The following is an 11,097-nucleotide window of genomic DNA, read 5'->3' as shown; positions in this document are numbered from 1 at the left end:
TCTCCTTTTTTTTCTTTTTTTCTTGGATTTATTTACCTTCTATAATTGACACTTTGTTGCCATCACTGGAGCTGAGAGTTGGCTCCTGCTCACTCCAGCTCTGAGGCCACAGCCTGCTGAAAGTAGGTATCTGGCGTTTGTTTAGCTTCCAAAATTGAAACTTTGTTGCCATCACTGGAGCTAAGAGCCTGCTCCAGCTCCGTGGCCACGGTCGGCTGAAAGCAGGTATCTGGGGTTTGTTTAGCTTCTATAGTTGAAACTTTGTTGCTTTTGGAGCTCAGAACTGGGTCGTGGCAAGCGGGGAACCTTGCCTTCCTCGATCACTGGAGCAAGCAAGTCTCCTGCTCGCTTCAGCTGCATGGCTGCCGGCTGCCATCTTTGTTGGCCGTTAATGTACATATTTCCCTGATTAGCCAATGGGAAGCATAGCGGAGGTACGGTCAATTACCCTTTTTGTCTTTTATTAGATAGGATAGCCATTGTTTTATATCTTCTTGTAGTCAATTATTTTTGTTTTTATTATGTCTTAATAGTTATAAATGATAAGAAGTATTTGTATTTAGCATAAACCTTTGGGAAGAATGAGTGTTTTTTTATACATTTTCTTTAATGATTATTGATTACTAGAGGCTGGGTGCTTAAAATCTGTGCACTCTGGGGGTGGGGTGGGAGGGGCCCTCAGCCTGTCCTGTGCCCTCTCACAGTCCAGAAGCCCTCAGACATCCTTAGCGCTGCCACAGAAAGGGGAGAGATTCCTACTACCACTGCTGTGCTTGCCAACCATGAGCCCAACTTCTGGCTGAGCGGCACTCGGGAGTGTACTGACCACCAGGGGGCAGCTCCTGTGTTGAGCATCTGCCCCCTGGTTGTCAGTGCCCCTTATAGCAACTGGTTGTTCCATTGTTTGGTTGGTTTGCATATTAGCTTTTATTATATAGGATTTGTATTTGGAGTTTTACTTTTGGTTAAAAGATTTTAAATATTGTGATGAATATTTGTCATTTCTATGTGAGTTTATTAGTGTTTGTTACTTAGCTAAAATTGATATGGTTTGGTTTTCTCAGGTAATTCAATTTGAATGTTGGGATTGTGGGTATCATAGTATGTTTTCGTAATTCATGTGTGGTGCTCCTTTCCCTCTATATCAAAACATACATTGTTGTTACTAGAATGTCGCTTGAGAACTATTTGACCTAAACCAGGATGATTGGATTGTAAATGCTCCACATCTTAATTTCTGAATGTCTCCCAGAGACTAGGTGATATCATTGCAAAGAGAGAAGATGTTAAAATAAATGTGGAAAGAACAAAGGAAAAATTGCAAATAAAGGGGAAGAAAACCCAAGAAGCACTAATAAAAACTGAGGTAAGAAATTTAATATGCAAAGAATTTCAATTTACACTTTATGCCAATGAAAACTATTCAAGCACATTTTATTTTAGATGGATGCCCCTCATTTCTAACTGGTTGACTAAATTGGTTCTGTATGTGCTTATGTGAGAGAGAGGAAGAGAGAGAGAAACATTGATGTGAGAACGCAACATTGATAGTCTGCCCCTCGCACACACCCCCCTCAGGGGAAGCCAAGCCCATGACACAGGCATGTGCCCCGACCAGGAACAGGACCTGCAGCCCCGGTGCACGGGATGATGCCCAACCAACTGAGCCTGCCAGGGCAGTTCCTGCTTTTATTGATAAAATGTTACTAGTTGCCTTTCATTGTTCATGTGGCCAAACGTAATTGTCCCCCTAAATCCCAAGAATTTAACATAAAACATCTCTGAATATTTTTTTCCAGGCAGAACACTCAGTAATTTTTGGTGAAATAGAGGCAGCTAAAAATAAAACAGCTTTTTATCAAGATAAAATAACTACATTGAATACGGAACTAGAAGAAAGAGAAAAGGCAAAGATAATTTTAAATGAGCTACTGGACATTCTGAGGTAAGTTCTTAAATTGTATCAAAATAGTACATGTTTAATATATTGTTTATTAAGACAGATCATTCCTATTTTAAACAATCGATATTTTCTATCATAGTTTGATGTGGAATATACATGTGCTATTAGATCATTTTGACTTAAAAACAAAATCATAAACTGCTTTTATTTTTCATTACTCCCCCTTGTTTATTTCAGTTTGAATCACTGCAGATGCTTCTATTTTTGCAAGTATAACAACTTTTATTTCTTATGAACTTAATAAACCTTCCCACGAATTTTAGTATTTCTCATTTAGATGACATGGTTAATACATGGTTGTGCACACACTTTTTAAACAAGTTTTGAAGGAAGAGTTTAGAAATAGGTATTCTACAGAACCTCCTGTGCTTTATTCAGAAGCCTCTCACCCTGTCCCCTCATTTCTAACTGGTTACACCAAATTGATTCTGCATGTGCTTATGGGAGAGAGAGGAAGGGAAAGGAAGAGAGAAACATCGATGTGAGAGCGCAACATGGATAGGCTGCCCCCTGCACGCCCCCCACGGCTCAGGCTGAGGAGAGCCTGTGGCTGCGACCTTGGTGTAGGCGTAGACCCCACTCAGCGCTCACATCGTGTTCATTTGCTCCTCCAGGTTCTCATTTCCTACTTTGTCACACATCGAGGACAGGGCTGGGGGGCTGTTGAAGGAATACGCACTGGTCACCCTGAGGGATATTACTCCGATTTAAATAGAGAAGGCCAACACGGCATTAGCAAAGTCACGGCCCCCAGGAAATCAGTGTCAGAGCAACACTGACGCACAGCCCAGTGCCATACACCTGGGAGGAGTCAAGTCAACAGGAACTCCTTTAGCTACTACCATCGGGTAAAAACGTACCGCCCAGATGATCGGATGCCATATCTGAACAAGACCAACCATGCTCAGCATATCGCATAAGAAGGCAAGGGGGCATGGCTGCACTAGTCTACTGTGAAAGACATTGATCTACATTGTTTCTCATCTGTAAGAGTATTTGGGGGCTCAAGGGTATCAGCCTCAAAGGGTATAATTCGCATTAAACTTATAAGGATCTGACTCAGGAGCTGAAGATCTCTTTCCTTCAGGATTCTTACCACTTCAGTCCTCACATGTCTTCCATCCTCTGCCTACATGATAGTGTTGTTGAGGCAAGAGTGCTCACGAGTGCACTTTGCTCTAAGAACAGAGCAGGATAGTGCAGGAAGTCTTTGCCCCTCACCCCCTCCAGCTCTCACAACAGACCCCTTACATTTTGTAATAGCGCCCCCATATGAATGCCAAGGAAACAGAAGCCAGGAAGTTGCTCAGTGGGTGAGCGCCTACCTAGGAACCAGGAGGTCAAGGTTTGATTCCCAGTCAGGGCACATTCTCTCTCATCATTGGTGTTTCTATCCTACTCTTCCTCTCTCTTCCTCTCTAAAATCAGTAAAAATATATTTTAAAAATGTCAAGTGGGAAAGTAGACCTTCAAGCATCTGAAGACAGTTTTTAGAGAGAGACAAAACCTGCATATGCAAAACAATGGAAATATGTGGATAAAAATAAACATGTTCATAAAAAGAATAGAAATAATAGCTATCAAGTCTACTCTCGGCTCTCATTAAATGTGTGCAATTGTTTCTTAACTAGAAAGTAAAAGGATCCAAACCCAGACTTACAGGACTTCAGAGCTTGTTACCGCTTTTTACCACTCTGAGAAAGGAAACACTATTTTCCTACATACATATACATGTACACATACAGTATGTAACATATATAACTAATAAAACACTATACTGCATATAATCTCATATCAAAATAGTGTCAAGGACAAAGTGTGTGTGGTCAAGATACAGGGATGTTTGCTGGGGGCAGCGCTGTGAGAATTTGTTGGTTTGGGTCAGACCTGCTCCTCTCTGAATTTCACTGTTGAGTCCAGCACAGACAGAACAGGATTTGAATTCCGGTTCTGTCATTTACTCATTGGCTTGCACGAGCTAATTATGCAGTAGTTGAGGTTCCTCATCTGCAGATTGGTATACTAATTATTTTTTCATAGGGCTGTGGTTGGCTTAAATGAGATAGTGCACTAGTCAAAGCACTTTAACACTTTAGCTCCTCCAAACCTTTAGTCCTGCTGTCTTTGTGGTTGACTGTGCAGCTTCCTGTACCGGTGAAGGTGAAGACGAATGTGGGCGGCAGGACCGCGCTGAGCTGTGGCAGCTCTGCTGATCCTGGATCCTGGTTGCTGCCCAGCTCTGGGAATTCTTTCTAAAGCATACTGATTGTCTGCAGTATTGTTTTAAGCACTTTCTGATGCTTATTCTACTAGTGTTGCATTATACATCAGTACCGATTTCACCATAAAGATCAGCCTACCGCTTTGTCATGATGTACTTAGTTGCATGTGACAAAATACACACAGACATGTTCATGTGTACATGTGCATGCGCGTGCACACACACACATACACACACATACACACGCACACATACACACAGAGACACACACACATACAGACACACACACACAGAGACACACATACACACACACAGAGACACACACACAGACACATACACAGAGACACACACATACACACACACCAGCTTAAGCAATGAGGTGGGGCTCTCACGTGCCAGAAGGCCCTGGGTGAGGTGAGCTGCAGGTGGGTTGATGCAGCAGCTCAGCACCAGGTGCACATTTGTGGTCTCTTCCTTACACCTGTTGTCAGCAACTGTGAGAACATGGCTCCTTGGTTACAGTTAGTGATTGTGAACCTCTTCTACATGGAGTTAGGTCCTTTCATCTCATTGGGCTATTTTAATATATGGCTCCATTGGTTGGAGCATCATCCTGTACATCAAAAGGTTGTGGGTTTGATCCCCGGTCAACGCACACGGGAGGCAATTGATTGATGGATGTTTCTCTCACTTTCTCCTCTTCTCTCCTCTTCTCTCCTCTTCCCTTCTCTTCCCTTCCCTTCTCCTTCCTTTTCTTACCCTTCCCCTTCTCCTTCCCCTTCCCCTTCCCCTTCCCCTTCCCCTTCTTTTCCTCCTCCTCCTCCTCCTCCTTCTTCTGGCTTTCTTTTCTTTTCTTTTGGTTTTGAGGTTTCTATTGATATATCCTCTAATTTGGAGATTTTTTTTCCCCTTCTCCTACCCCTTCCCCTCCCCCTTCCCTTCCCTTTTCTTTCCTTCCCTTCTTCTCCCCTTCCTTTCTGTCCAAAAACCAATAAAAAGTCATATCCTCAGGTAAGGATTTAAAAAAGTAAATGTATCTTTGGAGTTGCATGCTGCATGGAGGAAGGGTAATGTCAACAAAACAGAGGCATGGTGGGTCAACATCCCAGAGAACCCACTCAATTTCTCCAGAACTTTCCTGCACCTGGATCACTTAGAGCTCCATGGAGGTTATAGAAGGGACCAGGGAATTTTTTCAAAGCCCTTCAGTTCTAAGATTTTTTCAATATTTTGTCTGTTAAAATGTATCATAAGTATAATTTAAAAATAAAATGTAAATTGATTAGTGGTAATTGCAATGCTTTCTTAATAGGGAGAAACATGCATCTGTGAAATTTAAAAAGAAACATATACAAGCTGTTTATGATCATCTCATACATGAGAAAGTAGCCTGTGAAGAGCAGTTGAAGGAGGAAGAACGGATACACAGAAACCTCGTTGCCATGAGGCAAAAGACTCTGGCAGACCTGAAGGTGAGTGTTACCTTCTTACTGTTTCGGAATGAAGGCAACGTGGAGCTAGCCCAGGTGGCAGCTGGTGGGAGGCACTCGTTTTTCATCCTGCGGGAGCAGAGATGTTTCCAATGTAAAAATAGATCTGTTAGCTTAATAAACACGTAACTTCTCATGTTCCCTCTGAAGTAATTAGAACATGTTTACCAGCATAGTGTACTTTTCAGTGCATTTGATGTGCACTCATTTTGTTACTGTACTTTATTTTATGGGGAAAGCTACTGATTCAAAAGTATAGGTTGTATTTATTCCAGAGCCATTTTTATATTTTTAAGGGGAGATGTGAGGATAGTTACATTTTATTTCTTTTGTTTAAATTTATCTTTATTTTTAAATTATTAAAGATGTCCCCTTTTCACCCCCTTTGACTCCCTCCACCCAGTAAACATAATTTGAATGTTTACCAACCACTGTTTGGGAAAATGAGAATATTTTATGTGCTTTTTCTTTAGAAACATTTTGCATATGTTTTAATTACACTTACTACTTAGAAACAGGGACATCATATGATAAAAAGTATCTTTTCAGATCTGAGTGTTTAAGCTTTATAAAGCTATCCATATTAAATTTGTATATAGATATGATTAAGTGATATAGATATATTTAAGTGATTCTATCCTATTTTACATTTTGTAATAATTTTTACACTTAATTTCAATCGTAAATACCTTGTTTCTCAGTTTATTTAAAAAATTACCTCTTTAGAGAGGTGCATGATAAGTTGCTTCTAAAAAATAAAGAATTCTACCAGACTTTTATTAAAACTATTTCCTGCAAAATTTTAAAGATATATGTAGCATCATAATATATTTCTATCAGTTATTTTTGATCCTGATATTTATATAGTCTATTACTATATATACATAATATACTCCATGAATTTTTTTCTTTTCATTTTCCAAAGACATTGCTACTATATTTTTTTAAAAGATTATTTGAGCCAGATACACATTGAATAAACAACTATGTGAGTGAATGAACATACTGTATTTAATGCTAGCTATGATCTCTCCAAGAAAATTACTAATGAAATAACAATACTTTTATTAATACTGGTGCTAGGTAACATTCTCCCATTTAAAATATAGCCGTTGGATAGAAAAGGTTTTGTTCTTTTTTGGCTAAAAAATATGAAAATAACTGGTGCCACCTAGTGGCAGTAGAGGAAGCCGCCTCTTGGAGGAGCTTCTGGAACTTCAGCCTCTGAATCTCAGGTATGTGATGTACAAAAGGCTGGAACAGCCTAGACTCACGTGCACGCCTCAAAGCAAGAAGGCTCCGGTCACTTACTGGCCAGCATCGCTCCCCGCCTATGTCCTATCACAGCAGTAGGATTAGTTGTTTGATTTCAGCCACATTTTCCAGTCGTACTGGTGCTGAGAACACGGGGATCCCAGTCATCACTTATTGACCAGCATTGCACCACATTAATGGAACAATTATAATTAGTGAAATGGCAAAGTATGGTCAGCAGGAGAGAGACAAAGAAACGCCCTGTACGCCTGGCCTCTCGATCACCAAGACCTGTATTTCTCCACCCAGAAGCTGTCTCCGTCTTCCCGTTCTGCAGGTGCCCTGGCACATCGCACACTCTCACGTTGCTTTTCCTCTTAGCTCCAATCTCTGTCTGGACTTGTTTTTTCATTAATTCTTACTTGTTTATATTTTTTCTAAAATGCACTTATGGTACATTCTAAAAGACACAGTATTGCTCTACTAATTCCTACTATTATAGTTCCTCTTCTCTGTGAGGACAGGAGAGTTTTCTGTCACATTCTCTGAATCCTAAAAGCTCAGAACTGTGCCAGGTACAAGGGAGGCACTCGGTGAACCCTCGAATAACTGAATGGATAAATGGTGACCATGTCCTTATCTGGTCACTTTGGTGTCAACATGCACAATGATGGCTAAAGGCAGCAGCGTTTCAGACACACTGTCCGTTCTGCGCCCGCCCCACGTGTCGGCGAATCCTCACGCGGTGCAGAGGCCGACTCTTTCTCACTCCCTCTCTCTTCCTGATGAGACGTGAGAAGTGTCCTCTCCAGTCTGTTCCCTCTGGTGCAAGTGGTTAAACTGGCTACTGCTCTCTAGCAATTAAAGGGTGCTGCAGAAGAGCTCAGTACTGCTTCTCAAACAACCTTGCCTTTATGTGAAACTGTCTCTTATCAGTGCTCCGCTAGCTGCGGGTTATGCATTCATCTTATGTGACTGGAAGCACAGAGTTTGAACATGCAGAGTTTAGAGATTGATGTATCTCATCATTAGTGACACTGTTTATGATTAGGATCAGTTATCAGTATTAAAGAGCTGAAAGACAATGTGATTCTTCATAGAAAACCTGTTCTAGCCCCTGTTTAGAAATTGGGTGAGATGACAATTTGTAAATGTGTGTGTGATGTAAATGTAGACCATTGCCGCAGAAAAACAAGTCTCATTAGGTGTGTGTATATATATATATGATGTTACTGTCCTGGGCTGTCCCCTCTGTGCTAAAGAATTCATCACAATTTTGGGTCATCTAAAGGAATCCTATTTAATCCTATATAATAAAAGCCTAATATGCTAAGTGTCCAGTTGTCTGTTCAACCAATCAGAGCATAATATGTTAATGATATGCTAAGGCCACACAACTGCTCACTGTGAGGTGCACTGACCACCAGGGGGCAGACAGTTGACCAATTGACCAGTTGCTATGACAAGCACTGACCACCAGGGGGCAGACACTCTGACCAGTAGGTTAGCTTGTTGCTGGGGTCTGGCCCTACGGGACTGGACAAGAGGGCCAGACATGCCCTGGAGCCCTCCCACAATCCCTCCCTGGCCTGCTGGCCCCCATTGGACCTGATCACCTGCCAGGCCGATGGACCCCACCCATGCACAAATTCCTGCACTGGGCCTCTAGTGGTTTAATAAAAGACTTTATTTTAAAACACTACAATGGAATTAATTGAGGACTGAGAACACACACCATACAATTCGAAATATAAGTATCTAATAAAATAGTTTAAGAAAAATATACACAAACTTTAAATAACATATTATGCCATTCTGGAGTTAAATTTAGTCTTTTGGTAGATGCTTCATGTCAGATATCTTTAAATGACAGATTTTTTTAATGTCAGTAGTTTTGCTAATTGTCTATAATTTGCAAGTGCAGTTGCTTAAGATTAAAATGTCACTATAGCACCTAGATATATTAAGCAAAATACGAACAGATATGAAGGGAGAAATAGACAACAATACAGTAATAGTAGGGGACTTCAGTATCTCAGTTTCAACCATGGATAAATCATCTGGACAGAAAATCAATAAGGAAACACTGGACTTGAACTACACTTTAGACCCAACAGAAATATGTAGAACATTCCATCCAACAGCATCAGAAGACACATTCTTCCTAAGCTCACACGGAACATCTCCAGGATGGACGTACTTTAGGTCACAAAACAGGTCTTAACAAACTTAAGAAGATTGAAATTACACCATGTATCTTCCAACCACAGTTGTATGAAATTAGAAATTAATTACACAAGGAAACTAGAAAATTCACAAATATGTGGAACTTAACATACTACAACAACCAATATAAAATCTGCAGAGCCCCAGCCCTAGTGGTCAACAAGTTGACTAAAAAAAATGCCGAGAGATAATGAGGCAACCACTTGCATACCCAGATTCTGTCTCAGATATTCTCTAGCACTCTTCCTTAAGATTCATGGGCTCCCGTGGCTTCAACTATCAACAATGGCTGACTCACCCCACCTTCTGCTCCATTTCTACTCCTCCTCCTAAACTTTGCGTTTGCACAGTGGAGTATAAGGTACTTACTTGTCCTCTATCATGTCCAAAACAGATCATCTTCTAACAAAGCCAGTAATCAAAAAGTTTTATTATAAATGACACCATAATTTTTCCAGTCAACTAGTGACATACCACATCCAATATGTTCCGTTGTTTTACTTGCACATCACACCCAATTTGGCATCAGTCTCTATGAAGTCTATAATCTTCATTCCTTCTCAGCACCTTTCTTTAATTACAAAAGCACTTTCTTGTAACTTATATCTGCAGCTTGTGCTTTCATTTCACTTTCATTCATCCTACACAGTGCTGTCTAATTGATTTTTCTACAGCTTATCTCTAACCACATTGCACTCCTCAAAAATTCTTTTGTCTCCTCTTTACAATTAAGTGTAAACTTTTCAACTGAGTTTTCATGATACATCCCAAACCTACATTCTCAACTTTATCTCTCAATGTGTATCTACATTACTAATATAAGAGCACATTCAGGTGGAAATTTGAAACAGTGATATAATTAAAGTAGAATTTCTACACTTTATATTATGAAAAGCAATAAAATCCATCCAAAGTAACCATACATCAAAAAAGTAATAATGGCAGTAGTAGAAACGTAGTATCAACACAGAAAGCATTAAGTAAGATGATAGAAGCAAGAACCAATAAAACTATCATAATTAAGTTAGTAAATCAGAATTGATTTGAAAAGCAAAATCATTTTAATCGTTGCTTTGTAAAGGTTACAAATGAACATCTAAAAAATAAGCCAGAATAGTTGTTGATGAAATGCAAAATTAGATTAGTCTTTTTTTAAAAAAAAAAATATTTTTATTGATTTCAGAGAGAAAGGAAGAGGGAGAGAGAGATAGAAACATCAATGATGAGAGAAAATCATTGATCAGTTGCCAGTGGGGATTGCGGTGCAACCTGGGCATGTGCCCTTGACTGGAATCGAACCTGGGACCTTTCAGTTCTCAGGCCAATGCTCTACCCACTGAGCCAAACCAGCTAGGGCAAAATTAGATTAGTCTTAACAAAAAGAGCAGGTGTTGATAATACTCACTTCAAGACAATACATAGGAGAGAATTATCTCTCTCTATAAAAGGCTATTGCTAAGTGTCTGACCATCTGACAGTCGCTATGATGCACACTGACAACCAGGGGGCAGAGACTCAATTCAGGAGCTGCCATGATGTGCATGGCTGGGTCCGTGGTGCCGACAAACCAACATTCAGCTTCCCCCAAGTGGGGCACAGGCCCCGCCACCACCCCGGAGCAACACACCACCAAATTGCAGCCAACACTGCCAAGACCCCATGGTACAAAATTTGGCCCACAGCCCATCCCAGCCCGGAAACAGTCGCTGTGGACTCTGGGTAATGATGTCACATAGCAACACCTGGCTTCCTCTCCCTAGCGACTAGCCTCCTTGCAGTTTCTTCAGCCCAGGAATACAGTTGAAAACATTTACACTTTAACCAAATGTCTGTGAAGCTTTTTCCTGTGCCTCATCTCATTTGATCATCACAGAAGTCCTGGAGTAGGTAGATAGGAGACTCTGTGGGATCTTATTTTCTTTTCATCAGCCAGTAAACAGAGA

The 11,097-nt window shown here is 40.6% G+C and overlaps 1 protein-coding gene across 1 annotated transcript in view; it reads left to right on the top strand.

Moving 5' to 3' along the window:
• Positions 1-11,097, top strand: part of CCDC178 (coiled-coil domain containing 178) — a 245,073-nt gene that overhangs the window by 88,600 nt on the left and 145,376 nt on the right. The window contains exons 15-17 of the mRNA XM_006766397.1: positions 1,253-1,366; positions 1,800-1,945; positions 5,497-5,656. Coding sequence (XP_006766460.1) covers positions 1,253-1,366; positions 1,800-1,945; positions 5,497-5,656 — 420 coding nt within the window. The remainder of the gene's footprint in view (positions 1-1,252; positions 1,367-1,799; positions 1,946-5,496; positions 5,657-11,097) is intronic.

Source organism: Myotis davidii, unplaced genomic scaffold, assembly GCF_000327345.1.
Source record: "Myotis davidii unplaced genomic scaffold, ASM32734v1 scaffold520, whole genome shotgun sequence".
In the NCBI taxonomy this organism is placed as follows: Eukaryota; Metazoa; Chordata; class Mammalia; order Chiroptera; family Vespertilionidae; genus Myotis; species Myotis davidii.
Note: the sequence above shows the minus strand (reverse complement) of the source record. Positions and strands in the feature narration are given on the sequence as shown.